Source organism: Colossoma macropomum, unplaced genomic scaffold (genome assembly GCF_904425465.1).
Source record: "Colossoma macropomum unplaced genomic scaffold, Colossoma_macropomum, whole genome shotgun sequence".
NCBI classification, from domain to species: domain Eukaryota; kingdom Metazoa; phylum Chordata; class Actinopteri; order Characiformes; family Serrasalmidae; genus Colossoma; species Colossoma macropomum.
This window is the reverse complement of record NW_023494787.1, coordinates 5,389,999-5,412,627: the sequence shown is the minus strand read 5'-3', so window position 1 is coordinate 5,412,627 and position 22,629 is coordinate 5,389,999. Positions and strand designations below refer to the sequence as shown.

The 22,629-nt window shown below is 40.8% G+C and overlaps 2 protein-coding genes across 4 annotated transcripts in view; one reads left to right on the top strand and one right to left on the bottom strand.

The window, feature by feature from the left end:
- umad1 (UBAP1-MVB12-associated (UMA) domain containing 1) overlaps positions 1-5,520 on the bottom strand; it is a 33,202-nt gene extending 27,682 nt beyond the window's left edge. Inside the window, exons 1-2 of one of the 3 annotated variants that reach the window (XM_036565947.1) lie at positions 5,454-5,520; positions 4,847-4,941 (exon numbers count right to left, since the gene is read on the bottom strand). In XM_036565947.1, coding sequence (XP_036421840.1) covers positions 4,847-4,928 — 82 coding nt within the window. In that variant the 5' untranslated portion in view covers positions 4,929-4,941; positions 5,454-5,520. Of the gene's footprint in view, positions 1-4,846; positions 4,942-5,135; positions 5,280-5,315 lie in introns of those variants that run through there. The other 2 variants (XM_036565946.1, XM_036565948.1) reach the window with 2 other exon arrangements.
- Positions 5,521-5,874: 354 nt separating this feature from the next.
- rpa3 (replication protein A3) lies at positions 5,875-10,641 on the top strand. Its single transcript, XM_036565605.1, has 4 exons — positions 5,875-6,130; positions 7,726-7,800; positions 8,614-8,725; positions 10,420-10,641. Exons 1-4 carry the CDS (start codon positions 6,032-6,034, stop codon positions 10,497-10,499), a joined length of 366 nt encoding a protein of 121 aa, XP_036421498.1. The 5' UTR covers positions 5,875-6,031; the 3' UTR covers positions 10,500-10,641.
- Positions 10,642-22,629: the final 11,988 nt, after the last annotated feature.

Below are 22,629 nucleotides of genomic sequence, written 5' to 3'. Positions count from 1 at the left end.
TGTTCAGGAAATTATTGTATTCTTTTACATTAAAATGTTTAAGCGTTTATAAACTATGGTTCTGCTCAAATGCTCCATATTAACCCATTCACTTTGGACTCGCTCGGGAGCGCCCTCTAGCGTCCTAGACGTCCAGCACATCTTTTAAAGGAAAGTGAATCCCAATTCCCAACATATTTACAAGCTGTTTAACTGGTGATCATTGCCTTTTACGCATGCCATCGGGTTACTCGTTAATCGCTGACGATATGCGATTACATGGCCCGATCGGCCGGGCCTATTATTGTACAATAAGGAAGAATATATGGTGTAGCCTTATAGTCATGATCATATACTTCATCTGATTCCTGACAGTAAACCAAAAAGCAAAACAGTAGCTTCTCCATAGAACCGTTTCCTTTACAAAAGAACACAAAGTGTAGTCTCCTCTCGTCTTAGGGGCTCCTGAATCAGCCTCGTTTCCTCAGAACATCAATCCAGGACTAACTGCAATCCGAGATTGAGTTACACTGGCGATTCTGTGACCTCTACCAAACACGTGGTTAGCAGCTCTTTCCTTCCTCCTTTCTTTGCTTTTTTTTCTTTCCTTGAATGGATTTCACAGCGGATTGTGCACTAAATAACAAGCTCTAGTTAGAATGGAGAACCAAAAGGAAAACATTATTCCAGACATCTCCTCCCTCTCTCTCTCTCTCTATCCTGCTCGTATTCCATTAACTGGCTGCCCTCTACCTTAATATCTCTCTCCTTTCACAGCAGGAGATTTGGAATCCGCTTGCCTTTCTTAGCCTGGCCGAGGCCTACAGTCGTCTTGAATGCCGTTTTGTGGCACATTAAAGCCAGTTGAAATATACATTTGGGTTTGACCTACATACCATTAACCTGATATTTTACAGCTAATGAAAGTAGCACAGTTTTATCATCATTTCAGTTCACTTTTACACAGTTTCAGCGCCGCAAGCGCAATTTGATATCGGAAATCTCGCAAATAACCGAGTTATAAATGCAGCAACAGGATGGGGAACAAGTAAGTCTGCTATGGTTTAGTTAGAACATAGGGCAAAAGCCCTTGTGTTAAAGGGGAACTCCATCCATTTTTCCAAATTTCTGCATATTTAAACGTTTAAGGTGTAAACCGAGTCACTCAGAGTGGTTTGGTGTGAAATGTTCCGTGGTGGTGACAGGAACCAGACGTCCTGGAGAGTTTAATACTCATAAAAGCTAATACACGAAATGACTATGAATGCGCTGCTTGATGACGGAGACATTGAGTGTGTTTACATGCACTCAATAATCCGATAACTGCAGACAATTCGATTTTGTCAGTAATCCGATCAACACGTTTACATGCTCATTATCTTATCAGATAATGGGGAAACTCCGGGTCTACGTGAGTCAGACAGCAATCAGATTTCTGCTTTACAACCAGCCGATAAACTCACAGAAGAAGACGTGGCGTAAACGTAATGTAAAACTCAAACTTTACACCGCGGCTTTTTACTAAACGTCGCGCCACTTTACCTGAAAACATGAACAAACATCATCTAGAAGATGAAGAATACTAAAATTCTTTATTTCGTGTTTGGTTTCAGCTCTGCTCCAACAGTGTTTTGCTGTGTCTCGCGACATCCACCGTCTGATCTCGAGCATGCTCAGACTGAGAAATCCGAAAGAAATCAGAGTTTACATGCACTGAGAAATCTGATTACTGAGCTAAAACCCAGCTCACTTTATCAGATTTCCTAATCAGATTTCTAGATCGGAGTATGGTGTTTACATGACAATTTGAATAATCAGATAACTGCAGAAATCCGATTATGATTGGATTGTTGAGCATGTAAACGCGCTCACTGTTTAAGGTAGTTTTGAGACGTTTTTGCATCTTCAAAAACTCATTTACACACACAGGGTGTTGTGAGCAAAACAGTCCTTTTTTCCAGACTTCCCACTATTTTACCATCGTTAACACTGCATTTTAAACCGCGCAAGATGTCTAGGTTCACTGGTGGTTTTGGATAGTAAATAAAATGGCTATGTTTGTGCTGTAGTCATGGCAACCCCTGGTTCTTATCACCACCACTGTAAAGAAATTTGAGTCAGTAAGTTCCTGTACAGTGAATCATTTCACATCAAACCACTTTTTGTTTTTTTTGTTTTTTTTACATCTCAGCCCTTTGGGATTAATTTCGCTTTCAGCTGTTGTATCAGCTATACTTTCCCAGTCGTACTGTTTACCAGGCCGGCCGATTAGCGGTCCAGACTTTTTAGACTGAGAAAGATCATGTCTTGGTGCTGGACTGGAAAGAGACTTGCAGTAGACACAGAGCAATTTAGTCCGAGAACGGGTTTAATCCGTGTCTGGAAAAACATGCCCCGAAATGCCTGAGGACGAAGTTACTATGTTGCCTTCATGTGGGAGAAAACTGCTGGCTCTGAATCCGCAGCTCCGGCCAAGAGACACAAACGGAGCCCCCAGCCATCTGCAGCTGCTCCATGCAGAGCAGTCGGGCCTGAAGCCACAGGATGAAAAGAAAATGATGCCACTTTTAGTAGAGAGGGGGCCGAAAAAGTAGGAGATTCGACCCCTATATCAACATTTTCATTATTCCACGGTTCGAATTTCAAGGAAACGCAGTCCACTTTTCTCTTTCACTCCAAGAACTCCACTCCAATTTGCTAATGAGGCTTAGGGCACTGCTTTAGTTACTTAAGCAATAGAACACAGAGGGAGTGTGTTATCGCGATATAACATCACGGCTGTGATTTGGTCGCCATAGATCATCACAGTCGTAATGTTATTGGCGATAACACACAATTAATAAACTGGGCTGTGAACGCGGCGTTTGATATGTTTTAATGTTCGCAGTTCCTTCACCAAATTATAGTTCCTTAACGAGCAGCTTGTTGCTACGTCAGAGTAACGAACTCCGCCCACTCGCTGCACAGCCGGCAGTTCGTTCTCCAGCTCCTTACACTAAATTCCCAAACTGTCATCACCACTGAGCAGCTTTTCAGTCGGCAGCTGAGACAGAAGAACAGCTGAACAACCTGGAATCAGCCAGAAATGAACCCAATACCATTCGCCAAACATATAGTCTGATCTTCAGAGTCTGACCAAATCAGACTGAGCCATAAAGCTGCCGCAATATCAAGTTCAGCTCAGTTTTGTCATGTTTTGCCAGATCAGTATTAATGTTGTTTTGTTCCAGCCGGTCTGTAAAGCATCTTACAGCCCATTTAGTTTGGCGAATGGTGTTGGGTTCATTTCTGGCTGATTCCAGGTTGTTTAGCTGTTCTTCTGTCACAGCTGCCGACTGAAAAGCTGCTCAGTGGTGACGACAGTTTGGGAATTTAGTGTCGTCCCATCTTCAGAGTCTGACCAAATCGGCTGTCGGTCAAATGTGATCTTAAAAGTATCCATTTGCTGTTTGTGGCAAAGTAAGAAGTAAAAACGTTCAAATGTCTTGAGCGTCTCCTACAGCTGTCAGAGTCATTGCTTAGCAACGGCGTCTCAGCGGAGTGATACAGTGGTTGTGAAAAACCCGTGATATTATGGTGAAATAACAGCACGGTTACAACGCTTCTCGACCAATCAGCTTGCGTGGCTGGAACCAACTGTTGTGTAAAGTAGGTCATGTGCTTCCCTGATCATGAAGGAAATGTGAGATTGCTGCTCTGGCCTACATGGGAAAAGGTAAAGGACATACGATTACAGATCTGAGAGAAGAACAGGCTATACGAGGGCAAACGCCAAGAAAATCTGAATATTAAATCTTCTTTCATTTCCAGCTTTGAACTGCAACAACAGGTGGTGGATTTTCTGCTGAATCACAAAGCACTGCTGTGATGCCCTCTTATGGCAAGTCTGTATTACTGAGGTAGAGCTGTATCCCTGATGGGGGGGGGGTGGGACGGGAACTGTCAGCTTACCCAAGTCAGGAAAAATAAAACTAGACTTTTGGTTTTGTGTTTTCTTTTTTAACAAATGATGGCACAAAAACAATCAGAAAAAGCTTCAGCTTTACACAGAAAAATTAACCAAAACGCTTGAGCTGAGCTGCGTTCCTCTGACTCTCATTTTTAACTTTCATTTGCTCCTTTTTTCCCTTTTCTGTCATTCAGAATGTCACCCTTCACAGAAAACGTCTCTGTACACTTTGTTCTTCCTCCGTTTTGCTCCTCTGAGCGGATCAAATTAAATAAGTGAAACTCAAAATGTGTCTTGCGTCATTTGGTACGGGCCAGTGTAGCTTACGTAAGAAAACAACGAAGATTTTCTCAAGAAAAACAATACAGGTGCACTTTCTCAGTCCAGCAGTGACACTGAGGTGTTTAAAAAACTCCAGCAGCACTGCTGTGTCTGATCCACTCAGACCAGCACAACACACACTAACACACCACCACCACGTCAGTGTTACTGCAGTGCTGAGAATGATCCACCACCCAAATAGTACCTGCTCTGTGAGGGTCCATGGGGGTCCTGACCACTGAAGAACAGGGTAAATGGGGGCTAACAAAGTATGCAGAGAAACAGATGGACTACAGTCTGTAACTGTAGAACTACAAAGTGCACCTATATAGTAAGTGGAGCTGATAAAATGGACAATGAGTGTAGAAACAAGGAGGTGGTCAGAATGTCATGCCTGATTGGTGTATACAACACATATTCCATCAATCTGAAAAACGAAATGGTCCCATAGCTACAGAACTCAGGGTTCTAAATAGAACCACTGTCTTTACTGAAGAACCCTAACAGAACCATATCTGTTAAGTGTGAACATGACCGTGTTTTGTAAACCTCACCAGCCACATGTAGCTCTGAATCTGAGTCTGTATTAAAACTCACCAACAATGACAAATCCATCGGTTTCTTTCTCAGTTGGAGATTTTTTGGCAGAATCCTTCCGAAACCCGAAGAAACTCAACATTTTGCTGAAAAAGCTAAAAAAAAAGGGAAAAAGAACAGAGTCAAAGTTAGCTTAGCAGCCAACAGCTAACGTAGGGTTAGGTATATCTCTACCTGCCTAAAAATAATTAACCAACCACACAGATAAAGAGGTGTAAATGTAGATTTTAAGGCTTAAAAACAAAGTTTAAACGAGTTTAACTCCAACACGGATGTGAAACAAACACACCATCAACGTACGAAGCTGAATTCAGGTTCTTATCCGCCGCTTCTATGCTTCTAATTTCCCGTTCCACCTTAACCGGCTCAGGCACCGGAACGTAACTGCTGCACCATTTAAGGTGGAACGGTGGAATTCGAACAAGAGGCTGACGAATAGGAAGCCAGCGTTGACATGAACGTTACTCACCGCGACGGTTTTTGGTAAAATAAGCTAAAATAACAGCGACGGGATCTCCGACTGACGGATAAACAACTCCACACAGCTCTTAGCGTCACTCCGCCGACATCGGCTGTAGTCTGATTTTAATATTTCTCCATTTTTTACCCCAAATTCAGAGCCCGAAAAGTTGCTGAAGTTTTTTGTTTACATCCTCCTGCACTGGTGCTTTCGGTTTCGCCGGTTTTACAGTCCGACTGGAAACAAGGCACGAATGAACTAGATAAATAAAAAAATATATAAATATTTATTATTTTTCTGTACGTTTAATTATGTATTGTACGTCTGAACAAGTAAGAATAACTTTCTTGCTTAAATACCTAAAAACATGTATCTAAAACACAACAGGGGCCTTGTATAACATTACCAAAATATTCATTAATGTTCCTGTTATGGTTATTTTTGACCTATTTGTGGCTGGATTGTAAGTGTAATTTATCTATATGTTAAAATAGTCTAAATATGATCTTAAACTGATTAAATTGTGCAGGTTGAAGTGTGGGAACTAAAGTGTAGGGAAGACGTTTTTGACCATCGCAAAGGAAACACGTCAAAAGTTGCCGGGAAAATTGTGATGGTTGTTGGCGCGGTTTGTTTTTTCTGCCTTAGCTGGTTTTGTGTTTTTAGTCTTTCTTTAAAAGCTTCTGATTTCACTTTTCACCGCCGGATTCTGTAAAAAGCTGAAGATGACGGGCGTGTTTGAGTCTCCGAAGAGCAGAATTAACGCGGCGATGGTTTCGCAGTTCGTCAACAAGCCGGTGTGCTTCGTAGGGCGAGTGGAGAAGGTAAAACGGAGAAAACCAGAAAATAAAATGTCCTTTTAAATCATTCGGGTCACCACAGTATCTCTACCAGCGCGAAATCTTAGGAGTTCAACATATCAGACTTGAGGAAAATTAGGAGCAAACCTAATTTTCCGTTCCACCTTAAATGGTGCAGCAGTTACGTGCGGTCGCCTGCGGTCTTTAAGTGTTACTACTGTGCCATTTAAGGTGGAACGGAAAATTCGAATAGGAAAACTTAAGCTTCGATTTACAACTGTTCAGCTGTTAAGTCTAGCCAGTTTCCTTGACCTGGATTAAACTAATCTCGCACTAAATCGCAGTGCCAGGATGTCTGTGTCTGTATTCACGTTACAGATGGTTTTCTTTATGAATCTTACATGTAAGACCCCCCTTTTACAACTCTTTAACCCTCCAACACACAGTAGGTGGCGCTAGTGCTGTTCTCCACACCGATCAGGCATAACATTATGACCACCTCCTTGTTTCTACACTCATTGTCCATTTTATCAGCTCCACTTACTATATAGGTGCACTTTGTAGTTCTACAGTTACAGACTGTAGTCCATCTGTTTCTCTGATACTTTGTTAGCCCCCTTTTACCCTGTTTTTCAGTGGTCAGGACCTCCATGGACCCTCACAGAGCAGGTACTATTTGGGTGGTGGATCATTCTCAGCACTGCAGTAACACTGACGTGGTGGTGGTGTGTTAGTGTGTGTTGTGCTGGTCTGAGTGGATCAGACACAGCAGTGCTGCTGGAGTTAACACCTCAGTGTCACTGCTGGACTGAGAATAGTCCACCAACCAAAAATATCCAGCCAACAGCGTCCTGTGACCACTGATGAAGGACTAGAGGATGACCAACACAAACTGTGCAGCAGCAGATGAGCTATCGTCTCTGACTTTACATCTACAAGGTGGACTGACAAGGTAGGAGTGTCTAATAGAGTGGACAGTGAGTGGACACATTGCTTAAAAACTCCAGCAGCACTGCTGTGTCTGATCCACTTATACCAGCACAACACACACTAACACACCACCACCACGTCAGTGTTACTGCAGTGCTGAGAATGATCCACCACCCAAATAGTACCTGCTCTGTGAGGGTCCATGGGGGTCCTCACCACTGAAGAACAGGGTAAAAGGGGGCTAACAAAGTATCAGAGAAACAGATGGACTACAGTCTGTAACTGTAGAACTACAAAGTGCACCTATAAAGTAAGTGGAGCTGATAAAATGGACTGATTTTAAATTCTCTTTTGACTCTTACACTCATGGGCTGCATCTGACTAGAAATAAATTTCCTTTCCTATCTGCTTTTCTTCATTGTGCCTGATCTGAAGCCCATGGTGTCACTGAATACATTGACAGAGCTGACTAGCATGTGTTTCATTCACAGTATTGTCCAAGACCAGACAGTGAACTGCAGTGTAGGTAATTTGTTGGTTTCAGACTATTTTAAAAGAAATGTTTGAAGAGTCTAAAAAGCTAAATGAATAAATAATGCAACACTGAGCATTAGAAACTAAGAGGTCAAGTAGACTACTTAAATACAGATGTGGAACTGAATTAAAGGCACTTGTCTCTTCTTCAACAGGTTAATCCAACTGGAAAGTCGTTCACATTGGCCGACGGAGAGGGGAAGATGATATCAGTGGAACTTAATGAACCTGTACATGCTTTTCCAATGCAATTTCCCCCTTAAGCTATTGTTCAAAAGTTTGGAATCACTCATCATATATAATGTATAGTAACTGCTGTTATTGTGTTCAGTATTTAACTTATAACTTATACAGTGCAGATTGAAATATAATAAGATACAGAATGAATTTTAAGATTTTAGTATTTCAAGTTTTTTTTGCAAAAGCTTAATAATAATGTAATCATTTTTATTTGTATAGCACGTTTCATGCCGGTGGCAGCTCAGTGCTTTACAGACAGGTGATAAAACAGTTATACAAGAAATTATAAGTATTTATTTAGAATCATAAGAAAAGGACACAGATCAAATTACAGATAAACACCACGAGACATAGAGTTTCCATTAAATGCTGAGCTAAAGAGACACTTTTTTAGATGCTTCTTAAAAGTGAGCTCTGAGCTTGACCGTCTAATAAAAGGTGATCTGAGCTCCACAGTTTAGAAGCAGAATAACTGAACGAGTCTCTCCATGTTTTCTGTAGTTTACAGAGGGTATTTGTAGAAGTACAGAATCTGCAGATCTAAGATCATAAACAGACAAACTCTGTGATGTAAATTAATATAATGTTAAGCTTATTTATTGTTATTTCTTGATTAGATATTTGCCTTGAGATTTGACCACCACTTTTCTAATAGGAGCCATTCTGGATATTAATTTTATAAAACAGATTCCAAACTTTTGTAGTTCATAATGTTCATCAGTGATTTGTCTTTTGATGGCCTCTAATTTTGAGACTGCTCAGTAATAATCTAATCATGCTGATTTCCTGTCTTTCCCTCCTAGCTGGACGAAGAGTTGAGTGGAATTGTTGAAGTTATTGGCATGGTGTCCAACAAAGGAACGGTCATGGCTACGACATACAGCGTGTTCAGAGATGAGAAAGGGATTCAGTTTGGTAGGCCCGTCACACTGATCGCAGTTAATCTTTACAAATTATACCACTGGTTCTTATGCCAGCCTTACACCAAACGACTTTTCAAGAGATTTCACTATCCGGTGTCGGAAAAAAAATCATGAGAGTCTTGCTCGAGTCGCGTCGCGCTCGCGTCATCTCAGTTGTTTAGTGTGAGGTGGTCAGGACGGCAGCCTTAAGTCAGTCTTTTCCTCGTCTTGATGCTGCAACAAAATCAACCATGTTTAATATTATCGTAAGTTTTAGGTCTTGACTCATGCAAATAGTGACGTGCCAGAGCCGAGAGAGAATGAATGCATGTGTTTGAGCCTGAAATCTCAGTAAAAAGGCAAATCTGCTCAACTTTAAAACAGTAATCATATTAATCTAAAAATTTAAGCTGGCTGTTTTAATATTTTAAGTTACTGAGTGTAACAGTGACGTAAGGAAACATGCAGAGGACTTTAAGAATGGCTTTACTGAAGAAGCATCAATTTTTTTTTTTCCATTTTTTTGGCTCTCTGTCACAGTGGTTTCTTACTTTGTTAGTTTTTTATGGTTTAGTTCATAATATCCAGTCAACAATGCTGAATCACTGCATGTTTTGTTTGTTAAATATAAAAGAAACCGCAGATTTTACAGGTTAATTAAAAAATTTCTGGATGATGATCTGCCAGAATATACAGTTCTACAGTGAACTGAACTGAGCCCCAGACAATGATTTTGCAAAGACTAGGAATCTTGCAGTGTCACTATTTACAAGACTGCAACTAGATTTTTGAGATCATTCCCCATGAGGCACCTGGTGGAAATTTACAAACAGAGAAACACCTTTCCTTCCACTCTGTAGTGGTACAGATGGGAAGATACGTTGTCTGACCATGTAAAGATCTGGGGCTCAGAGCTGTTCACTGTAGAACTGTATATTCTGGCAGCTCGTCACCCAGAATTGTATTAATTAACCAGTAAAATGTGCAGCTACTTTTTAAATTTGATATAAAGATTTACACATCAACCAAACATGCAGCAAGTCAGCATTGTCGATTGGGTGTCAGGAACTAAACCATAAAAAAATCAGTCATGCCATTCTTAAGGTCCTCTGCACATTTCCTTGCATTACTGTTGCGCTCAGTGACCCTGAAATATTAAAACAGTCCGTTTACCTTTTAAGTTAATATGGTTATTATATTAAAGTGGAGCAGATTTGCCGTTTTTACAGACATTTCAGGCGCTCACACATGCATTCTTGCCTTCTCTCGTCCTCTCTCGCCACGCGCATGCGCCCGCCCGCAAGCACTCTCAAGCGCCCCGGCACGTCACTATTTGCATGAGCCAAGACTTAAAACTTATGATAATATTAAACACGGTTGATTTTGTCGCAGCGTTAAGACGAGAAGAAGACTGACTTAAGACCGTCATCCTGACCACCTTATACCAAACGAGTGAGATGACGCGAGCGCGATGCAACTCTAGCAAGACACTAATGAATTTATTACGACATTGGAAATTTGTCTGCGACAGTGAAATCGCTTGAAAAATTGTTTGGTGTAAGGCCAGCATAAAAGCTTTGTGATTGTCTTTAGGTGTGAGAGGGAGTCAGACTTTAGTCAGACTTTAGTCTTTTCAAAGTCTTTTAAAGTCTTCTAGTGTATGTTTAGCATTAGCTCACTCACTCCATTGTTTTTTCCTCTTTCCAGACTTGGAGCTGTACAATGAGGCCCTCAAAGTCCTTCATGACTTCCCTCAGCATTACCCATTTGGATCCTCTAGTGGTTAAGAAGCGCTTCCTCTCTCACTCTCCAGTTGTATTTTTCTTGTGTATTTAGTTTTCTTACCTATTTTTTCTCTGAAGATAAGTGGAAACTGTTTCTTCAACAGTTGATTTTGTTACTAAAAGAAATAAAAATAACCAAAAAAGAGAAGATAACGTTTTAATGTTGTATTTTCCGTTCAGGAGTGGACTTCACTGCTAATCTTAGTTTCATCAGACCTTTTGTTGGTTTGTGTCATAACATAATACTGGGTATTGATCTGATAGTTTTACGGGACCAACTGAATTACTTCAATACAAAAAGTATCCAAAAAATGTCAGTATCACTCACTCAATGCCACATCTCAGTACGTAAGTAGTCAGTCTTATTGATTGGCTGTCAAAGTCATGTTCCATATGCATTTTATTAACATCAGTACTTCTTGATTACTCTGTAACCTGTTGTGGTCTAAATAGACCCATTTCCAGCTCTTCACGCTTATTTCTGGTTTAAGCCCCACCCATTTTCAGCTTGTAATGTAATCAAAGGTATCAGAAAAGTATTGTGCAGGAATCAGTTTTCGGTACTGAATGATTTTGATATTTATTCAGCCCTAATCATGTCCTTAATTGAGGCCTTTTGGCCTTGTGGCTCCATATCTGTCAGTAGTCACTTCCCTGTGCTAATGTAGTTCATATTACAGTTGTAGTATGAACTACACCACAGTGCACGGTTGTTGTGCAACTTCTTACCAGAAGGTGGCAGAAGTCACTGTAACTCCTGGGGTTCTATTAAATACCATTATAGAGAAAGAGATTTCCCTTCACCTCTGAACATCCTTGTATGGACTTTCAGGGGAATTTCCTCAAGTACTTTAAGCAATGAGCTGGTTAATGATTTGAGACTGAAGTTACATTTAAATGGTTAATGGTAGAAGAGAAATGTGGCCTTATGTCAGTAATTTTACATCAGGCAACTGATAAAACCCCCAAACATGAATAATGGGTTGGATGACCTAAGAAAAATGTTTTCGTTCTGTACTTGGCAGACGTATTCAAATTTACAAACACCTTTTGAGAAAAAGTATGTATTCATAAGCATGTATGTCGCTGCTGTTGGAACAAAACCTCGCATCTCCAAAACGGTAATTTTACAGGAGAAGGAAAAAACATACTTTACTTTTAATGTAAGTCAATGGAACCAGAACCGTTTTTCCAAATCATTTTGGGCCGTTTGTTTTGGTTCTTTCATCATGAAATCTACACAAAATGTAAAGGACAACAGGCATTTTCAAATTATGTCAAAAACTGAAAAACAACAATGTGTTTGAATGCGTGTGTATACATACACATACAAAAACAACCCCATTTCCAAAAAAGCTGGGATGCTGTGCAAAATGTAAATAAAAACAAAATGCAATGATGTGCAAATCATTTAAACTCTATATTTCATTGAAAATTGTACAAAGACAACAAATCAAATATTGAAACACAAATTTTATTGTTTTTTGAAAAATATATACCCATTTTGAATTTGATGGCAATAACACATTCCGAAAAAGTTGAGACAGGGGCAACAAAAGACTGGTAAAGTTGTGTAATGCTAAAAAAACACACCTGGTGGTTAATTGGCAACAGGTCAGTAACATGATTGGGTATCATAAAGCATCTCAGAGAGGCGGAGTCTTTCAGAAGTAAAGATGAGGAGGGGATCACCACTCTGTGAAAGACTGCACGATCAAATAGTGCAACAATTCAAGAATAAAGTTTCTCAACATAAAATAGCAAAGAACTTTTGCTTTTCATCATCTACAGTACATAATATCATTAAAAGATTCAGAGAATCTGGAGAAATCTCTGTATGTAAGGGACAAGGTCAAAAAACAGTATTTGCTGGCCGTGATCTTTGGGCCCTCAGGCAGCACTGCATTAAAAACAGACATGATTCTGTAGAGGAAATCACTGCATGAGCTCAGAAACACTTCTGAAAACCACTGTCTGTGAACACAGTTCATCACTGCATCCACAAATGTATGTTAAAAATCTAAAGCGCAAAGACGAAACTATACATAAACAGGTTCCAGAAATGCTGACACCTTCTCTGGGCCTGAGCTCATTTAAAATGGACTGAGGGGAAGTGGAAAACTGTCCTGTGGTTTGGAAATCATGGACACTGTGTCCTCCGGGCTAAAGACCACTCAGCTTGTTATCAGTCCACAGTTCAAAAGCCAGTATTCATGATGGTATAGGGGGGCATTAGTGCACATGGTATGGGTGACTGGCACATCTGTGAAGGCACCATTAATGCTGAATGATAGATACAAGTTTTGGCAATATATGCTGCCATCCAGACAACGTCTTTTTCAGGGAAGGCCTTGATTATTTCAGCAAGACAGGGTAAAACCACATTCTGCATGTATTACAGCATCATTGCTCCATATTAAAAGAGTCCAGGTGCTAAACTGACCTGACTGCAGTCCAGATCTGTCACTACTGATAACATTTGGTACATTTTGAAATGAAAAATATGACAAAGGAGACCCCGAACTGATGAGTAGCTGAAATTCTATATCAAACAAGAGTGGGAAAACATTTCACTTTCAAAACTACAGCAGTGTCTCCTCAGTTCCCAAACACTTACAAAGTGTTGTTAAAAGAAGAGGTGATCAAACACAGTGGTAAATATTCCCCCGTCCCAACTTTTTTGGAGTGTGTTGTTGGTATCATATTCAAAATGGGCATGTATTTTTCTAAAAATGATTAAAATTTCTCAGATTCAACATTTGATATGTGGTCTTTTTAGTATTTTCCTTATGGTTTCATTGCATTCTATTCTTATTTACATTCTGCACAGCGTCCCAACTTTTTTGGAAATGGGGCTTATATATACACACACACACACACTTGTATCATTACAAATGACGTTGCCATTGGTTGACAATATTTTACGCAACAAGTGGCAATCATGGTAAAGGTGAAGGTAAATGAGCTTCCTGAAGTTCTTGGTGACAACTTTAATAAAGAGCACTGAAATGGCCAAAGCAACAGAGCCTTAACAAAGCCTTAAACACTCACTGTCAGTATTATTAGTTAATAATAATAAGCAAGTGGGAAGTTCATGGAGCAACAACTAATCACACAAATCCTGCCCTAATTTGAGATTTCCCAATGCAGTCTCAGACTAATGATAAGGAAGGTAAGAGTGATGCTAGCAGTCACTTAAAGAGGTGCAGGATGAGCTGAAAGCAGCAGCAACAACAGAGATCTATAAGCAAAGAACTGCACCCCATCGTCTTCTTCAGTACACCCCACGCATAACCCCTGTTAAAGAGAAAACAGAGATGAACATCTAAAATATGCACCCAAGCATTCAGACAGATCAGAAGTGTTTTGGAACAGTGGTCAGAAAAAACAAAACTAGAACTCTTTGGCAAAAATTCAGCTCATCATGCATGCGACCCAAAGAACACCCACAGTGAAGCATGAAGGTGGTAGCATCATTTGATGGGCTGCTTCTCTGTAAACAGTAGTGGAGCATTATACATGAAGAAAACATGAATAGAGGAGATATTAAAAGAGAATTTATTCTCACTGACCTAGAGAATAAATGAGATGAATGACCCCAAACACAAAGCCAAAATAACTCAAGACTGGTTTCTAGAATAGGTGAAAGTGCTTGCATGGCCTAGCCAATCTCTTGACATAAATCCTAGTAAAGATTTAAGGAGGTCCATCAGAGGGACCCTCGTAACCCAGGGGAACTAAAGACAGAGGAACAGGCCAAATTGAACCACAGTGCTGCAAAACGCCAATTACTTCTTGATGTACGTGTCACAAAGCTAAAATTGCCAACCAATGTTATTGATTTGTGACGTCTACTCGAAAACGTCTAGTCAAAAGACATTACGTTAGTAAATTTGTGGACATCTGCACTGAAAGTATGTTAAATAATAAAAACAAAAGTGTCTGAATACTTGTTTACAAGTTATTCTCTGTGCTGAACTTATTAGATCACAGTTCGCACATTATTTCTGTGTCATATTTACACCAAAGCTTGTCTCTCTTAATACATGAACCGTATTATGTCATCAAAATATGTGCATGGCAGTGATGGCAGAGAGATTTGCCTCACTCCTCAAACAAGAACCTGGTATGCTGTGAAAAAACTAATGAAATTTTTAAAGTACATCCATCACCCCATATGACAAACCACCTGGTGGGGATGAAGATTCTGAATACTTTCGTCTGAAGCCCCAATTGAGTCGTCATGTTCCACTTTTCCTGATCTGACCATACAAATTGCTTTTCTACTGATAAAATCACTTCTGCAAACTAAGTGGTGAGGGACCCTGTATGGTTTAATAGTGGGGTGCCATGTTAATTATCATGAGCTGAAAGTGTTTCTCTCAGATGTTCTCGAGGTTGGTGAGAAGAGGCCTGAGGCTGAGCAGCTGCCACGTTACTGCAAGTCCAGACCTTATGCTACTGTCACTGCTTGTGGGGAGTGTGGTAGGATGATATTTCTCCAAGGTGGTTCTGAAGTCAGTCTCAGAGGCTTTGTAGCATTTGTCAGTTAAATTAACCCCACTTAACAGGAAAGTGCTGGATCTTTAATTTCACTTAATTTCACCGATCAGGCATAAAACTATGACCACCTCCTTGTTTCTCAGCTCCACTTACTATATAGGTGCACTTTGTAGTTCTACAGTTACAGACTGTAGTCCATCTGTTTCTCTGCATACATTGTTAGCCCCCTTTTACCCTGTTCTTCAGTGGTCAGGACCCCCATAGACCCTCACAGAGCAGGTACTATTTGGGTGGTGGCTCATTCTCAGCACTGCGGTAACACTGATGTGGTGGTGGTGTGTTAGGGTATGTTGCGCTGGTCTGAGTGGATCAGCAGTGCTGCTGGAGTTTTTAAACACCTCAGTGTCACTGCTGGACTGAGAATAGTCCACCAACCAAAAATATCCAGCCAACAGCGTCCTGTGGGCAGCGTCCTGTGACCACTGATGAAGGACTAGAGGATGACCAACACAAACTGTGCAGCAGCAGATGAACTATCGTCTCAGACTTTACATCTACAAGGTGGACTGACAAGGTAGGAGTGTCTAATAGAGTGGACAGTGAGTGGACACAGTGTTTAAAAACTCCAGCAGCACTGCTGTGTCTGATCCACTCAGACCAGCGCAACACACACGAACACAGCACCACCACGTCAGTGTTACTGCAGTGCTGAGAATGATCCACCACCCAAATAGTACCTGCTCTGTGAGGGTCCATGGGGGTCCTGACCACTGAAGAACAGGGTAAAAGGGGGCTAACAATGTATGCAGAGAAACAGATGGACTACAGTCTGTAACTGTAGAACTACAAAGTGCTCCTATATAGTAAGTGGAGCTGATAAAATGGACAATGAGTGTAGAAACAAGGAGGTGGTCAGAATGTTATGCCTGATCGGTGTATGTAGTAGGTACAACAGTTAGGGCCTCGCTTTGCTCTCAAAACAGCCTCAGTTCTCCGTAGCATGGATTTCACAAGATTCACAAGAAGATATCATGCTGGAAGTAGCCATTAGAAGATGGTAAATTGTGGCCATGAAGGGATGAACATGATCAGCAACAATACTCAAATAGACTGTGGCATTGAAGCGATGACTGATTGGTTTTAACTGGTCCAAAGTGTGCCAAGAAAACGTACCCCACACCATTACACCACCTCCACCAGCCTGGACTGTTGACGCAAGGCAGGTTGGATCCATGGATTCATGGATTCAGTGCCAAATTTTGACCCTACCATCTGTGTGCCTCAGCAGAAATTGAGAATCATCAGACTAGGCTACACTTTTCCAGTCTTCACCTGTCCAGTTTGGGTGAGCCTGTGCCCACTGCAGCCTCAGGTTTCTCGGTTTCTGTATATATATATATATATATATATATATATATATATATATATATATATATATATATGTATGTATTAGAATTTCAGTGCCTGATACACAGACATGTAAAAATGCTGATATATGTAAAAATAATCGAGTAGGCTGGAGTGGTGTAAAGATTTTGGAGTGTCTGTGGGAATTTTTGTACATTCATCTAGAAGAGCATTTCTGAGTTCAGACACTGATGTTGGACGAGAGGGCCTGGCTCACAGTCTCCGTTCAAGTTCATCCCAAAGGTGTTTGATGGGGTTGAGGTCAGGGCTCTGTGAGGGCCAGTCAAGTTCTTCCACACCAAACTCACCCAGCCATGACTTTATGGAGCTGCTTTGTGCACTGGGGCTCAGTCAGGCTGGAACAGAAAAGGTTCTTCCCTAAACTGTTCCCACAAAGTTGGAAGCATAGAATTGTCCAAAATGTCTCAGTAAGCTGAAGCATTAAGATTCCCCTTCACTGGAACTAAGGAGCCTAAGCCAACCCCTGAAAAACAACCTCATATCATTATAACGTTCTCCTGGCATTCACCAAACCCAGACTCGTCCATCAGACTGACAGATAGAGAAGTGTGATTCATCACTCCACAGAATACCTTTCCACTGCTCCAGAGTCCAGTGGTGTTGTGTTTTACACCACTCCATCCAACACTTGGCATTGTGTTTGGTGTTGTAAGGCTTGTGTGCAGCTGCTCGGCCATGGAAACCCATGCTATGAAGCTCCTGCCGCAGTTTTGTGCTGATGTTGATGCCAGAGGAGGTTTGAACTCTGCAGTTACTGGTTCAGCAGAGCGTTGGTGACTTTTATGCACTATGTTCTCAGCACTCAACTAGCGACCTGTTCTGTAACTTTACGTGGTCTGACACTTCGTGGCTGAGTTGCTGTGATTCCTAAACGCTTCCACTTTTCATTAATACCACTCACAGTTGATTGTGGAAAATCTAGGAAGGATGAAATTTTCTATAAACCAGAGAAAAGTAAAAACATTATTAATTTTCTGTGAAAACAGACAAAACTAGCTGAATGTTGGACAAAACTGTTGGATGAGTAACTAGAGAAAAGGTGTTCTCAGTATTGATTGTTCAGCTGTGATGACTTATAGCGCTTTTTGTGGATGACCAGCAGAAAAGTTGATGTTTTTTCAACTTAAAAGCGCAGTTTTAAAAGTGCGCTTTGCAGGCTAGAGAAGTGCTTTTCAGTTGCTGTGCGCATTAGACAACAATGAAAATAAACACACTTTAAGAAGCCTAAGACTTATTTCCTTTACTGTACATGCACATAGCACTAGAATGCACCTTATGGTCTTAATGCTAAAGCTTCTTTCATGGTTTTACAGCCACTACTGCTTCCATGCAGACCCATCAGAAGGTTACAGGTTCATCTCTGAGGTGAGAGCCGTCCTCTCTGACCTGTGACACGGCCGGCGTTTCCATTTCTCTCCGTGACATGTTTAACGAATGGATCTACGGGTTCAACAAAACTCCATCCCTGCAGGTCATGAGCATGGGGAAGTAAAACTGTCTGTGTGCTCTGCACCGCTGCAGATATATGTAGCACTTTGAAGTCAGATATGTGTATTTTCCTCCACTCCGAGTTCAGAATGAGTACAGTTTTATAGTTTGAGGGTCACACTACCAGGGTTGGTGCTTGTACATGCTCAACGGCACAGGACGATTTAAAAAAAAAACAAAAGGTCACCAGCAGTATGTGCTCTGACGTCTCTGGATGATACGCCCCGGGCTGTATTTCTGTGGAATTTTCTCAAGATCTGGAATCCTGTATGTGCCATTCCCAAAACATTTGAGCCGAAAGGCCTAAAAAGGTCCAACCAGTAGTTTAGAAAGTCGACAGGCCCAACCCATAAAAGATATGGCAAAGTCCAGGTGTGTTAGGGTCCTGATCCCTCTCAAGTGCAGTAAGTGTTCTGCACTACATTTACTTTTACAGCATTTGGCAGACGCTCTTATACAGAGCGACTTACAATTTGATCATTTTACACAGGTAGGTGAAGGTAGCATTAGGAGTCCAGCCCAAGGACCCTTACTGGTATAGTGTAGGGTGCTCACCCAGATGGGGGATTGAACCCCAGTCTACAGCATAGAAGGCAGAGGTGTTACCCACTTCACTATAACAACCACTGCTAATTCTGATTTCAGTTCTCTGCATGTGTTAATTTTAGTGAACCAATCCTAAGGCGATTGTTTAATTTAAAAAATAATCCCAACTTTGATGGAAATAAGGGTTTTTCTAGCATAGACAGTTAAAATATACAAAATAGAATATAATAACAGCCCTAAACTGCACTTAAACGATCCTGCAAACCTGCCATGGGTCATGAGGTCATGGATCTTTGTGCTACTTTAGTGCACTTGTACCCTAAAGGCCTCGCAGACAATTTTTATGATCTTTGCAGACTAAAATGCTTGATTTTGCAGCAGCTTTTCTCAATATTTCCAACAATATTTACATTTTTGTTTGACGGAAGTTGTAATCAAACTGTAGAAATTTGTGATTGTTAGTTTTTTTTTGTTATTTTACACACTTCCTTTGCGCATACACACTTAATGTCTTTTATACTCATAAATATGAACAAGACAAGTATGTTTTCATAGGCATAAACAAATATAGGTAAAAAAATGAAATTGTTAGGGGAAAAAGTGTTCAGATACAACATATTAATAACATTAGTACTGTGTGCAAACTGTTGTTGGCAATTTCAGCTTTGAGATGTCTACAGTACTTTTGGCCCCTTCCTCTTAACAAACCATCTCCCATTCCCAAAGGCTACAAGAGGCCCTCTGTTGGACTCACAGCTTCAAAATCTACCTTGAATTTTCATTGAGGTTCAAGTCAGGAAATTGGCTGGACCATGAAAGCAACTTTACCTTTTTAGAAACCTGTATTTCGTTTTTTGGCTATGTGTTTGTGGTCACTGTCAAGCCAATGAGATGAAACACTCCTCTAGCGTCTCCCGGTACGTGACTCTATTCCTGTTTCCTTTGATGACGTGTAATGCCTCAGTACCGTCTGCAGAGAAGCAGCCTCATCTCATGATGCTCCCACCTTCATGCTTCACTGTGAGTAATGTGTGAAAGCACTTCAGTGATTTACATATTTAATGCAAAAACCATGCTGTGATTGGAGCCCTTGCCAATATTGCAAGGACTGATTACATTTGTATGATTTTTCAAATTGCATTTTAATGTAAAATTTAATTTGATTTCATTTTTAATTGTGTGAATTTTAGTAATTGCAAATTACAAGAGGGGCTGAAAGTTTGTTGTCAGTGTATTTCAAATGATCCGGAGTAGCAATGAATAAAAATTAGAATTGTACTGTGATGCAGAATTCATGGTTACTGGATTCCATATTGATGTTTCTTAGCAAACTAGCATGCATGTTGCTATATTTAGTACAGTCTAGCTCAGGACTTTGATTCAAATCGATTTGATATTTTGTTTGGTATTATTTTTTAAAAATCAATGAAATGCTCAAATGTGCCTGGATTGAAAGAATAGTCTGAGAATTGCATTTAGGTTAGAAAATAAGCACATACTTTATTGAATAATACAATAATTAATGTAACATTCTATACTGGATGCAGTTGAATTGCTTAATCTTATTGTTGGTTTAGTATATTTTACACCAATCAGGCATAACATTATGACCACCTCCTTGTTTCTACGCTCATTGTCCATTTTATCAGCTCCACTTACTATATAGGTGCACTTTGTAGTTCTACAGTTACAGACTGTAGTCCATCTGTTTCTCTGATACTTTGTTAGCCCCCTTTTACCCTGTTCTTCAGTGGTCAGGACCCCCATAGACCCTCACAGAGCAGGTACTATTTGGGTGGTGGATCATTCTCAGCACTGCAGTAACACTGACGTAACAGGTGGTGTGTTAGTGTGTGTTGTGCTGGTACGAGTGGATCAGACACAGCAGTGCTGCTGGAGTTTTTAAACACTGTGTCCACTCACTGTCCACTCTATTAGACACTCCTATCTTGTTGGTCCACCTTGTAGATGTAAAGTCGGAGACGACAGCTCATCTGCTGCTGCACAGTTTGTGTTGGTCATCCTCTAGTCCATCATCAGTGGTCACAGGACGCTGCCCACAGGACGCTGCTGGCTGGATATTTTCTATTCTATTCTCAGTCCAGCAGCGACACTGAGGTGTTTAAAAACTCCAGCAGCACTGCTGTGTCTGATCCACTCAGACCAGCACAACACACACAAACACACCACCACCACGTCAGTGTTACTGCAGTGCTGAGAATGATCCACCACCCAAATAGTACCTGCTCTGTGAGGGTCCATGGGGGTCCTGACCACTGAAGAACAGGGTAAATTTATTTGAGGGTCCCATTTCATAGGGCAATATTTTAACCACTACCCTTTGTAACTCAGGTAGGGGTAAAAAGAAGAAATGGGATTGGGCCTAAAACTCAATGTTTTCACACTACATCTCATTTAAAAAAAGTGAAGAAAACATCATTTTGATGATATGATACGATACGAGCCCTTTAAAAATGATCTATAACTGCTTTATCTGCTTGTTGTTCAGAATGACTGTGCTTCCTGAGATGGGCCAGGAAATTCCCTCCAGCAAAACCGTCTCACCGCTGGCATGGGCACTGCCGCCCGGTTCTGTTTATTTAACGCAGTCCAATCTGTAGACACCCGGCCGCACAGCACAATGTCCAGCCAGGAGCTTTACCAAAGACAGGGCTTAAGTCCTGAACCAACACTGTGGCATTTATGGTATTACAGTATTACGACATAAGAATTTAACAAACACAGCTATGTAATACACGTGAACAGTGACCTGATGTGCACAGTGCACTGCTATGGATAATAGAGAACACATTTCTGTTGTCTGCATAATGTAGAGACACTCAGAGTAAAATAACTGAGAAGATTCGTGAGAAATGAGAAAATCCACCAATGCCCATACTGAACATCCAGCGTCCTAATCCGGATTAGGAAGTGTTGCATATATCATGGGAGTAAATTCTCAAGCACAGCCTTCACCCTCCAGCCAGGGAAGTTTTACGGTTTAGTTCTGAGGATGACATTTTAAGTACAGTTTAGATGTGACACATCGTAACAGAGCATTACTTAGTCTAGCTACACATGTAATGGCTTGGCTTGGCTTTAGTTTGGACACCACATTGTCAAATCCCTTCACAACTGCTACGTCTGCACACATGAATGATAAGAAAACACATCTAAAAGACAAGTCATTTACCCCACCGCTAGTCTTTATTCGTTCATTTTTCTTTATTATTTATCTATTCTTGTTTAACCTCAGCAGTATTTACATGTCCAAACATTTCATCAGCACTTTATACATCATTTCCAACCTCTTCATCTTCTCTGACAGATGGCCCACCTCCCCTTCTGCACTCCTCCACTCCTGCTTAAATTTAGCTCACAATAAACTCAAATGCCCCCTCCAGTCCTCCTTCCTGAGAGTCACTTTCCCACAGAGGAGTACGAATAGGACTTAATGGCTCCAACGTCTTATTGAAACAATGGCAATGACATTAATCAGAAAGTCTGTTCGTGTTCATGCAATCAAAAACAGACAGATGTGAACAGGGCTAGAATCCAACATTTGCCTCAGTTCTAATAATCTCTGCACATTTACCTCACTGCACATTTACCTCACTGCACATTCACCTCACTGCTAATGCTTTTGACACATTTACCTCACTGCTAATGCCTTCTATACATATTTACCTCACTGCACCTTTGCCTGATAATGCTTTCATTGTGAGGCAAAGGTGCCTCACTGCAGATTTACCTCACTGCTAATGCCTTCTACACATATACCTCACATATACCTACAAATTTACCTCAAAGCAGATTTACCTCACTGCCAATGCCTTCAACATATTTACCTCACTGCAGATTTACGTCACTGCTAAGGCCTTCTATACGTATTTACCTCAAAGCACCTTTGCCTGATAATGCCTTCATTATGAGGCAAAGGTGCCTCACTGTAGATTTACCTCACTGCTCATGCCCTCTACACATTTACCTCAAAGCAGATTTACCTCACTGCCAATGCCTTCAACATATTTACCTCACTGCAGATTTACCTCATTGCTAATGTCTTCAACACATTTACCTCACTGCAGTTTTACCTTACTGCTAATGCCTTCTATACATTTATCTCACTGCAGATTTACCTCACTGCTAATGCCTTCTGCATTTTTAC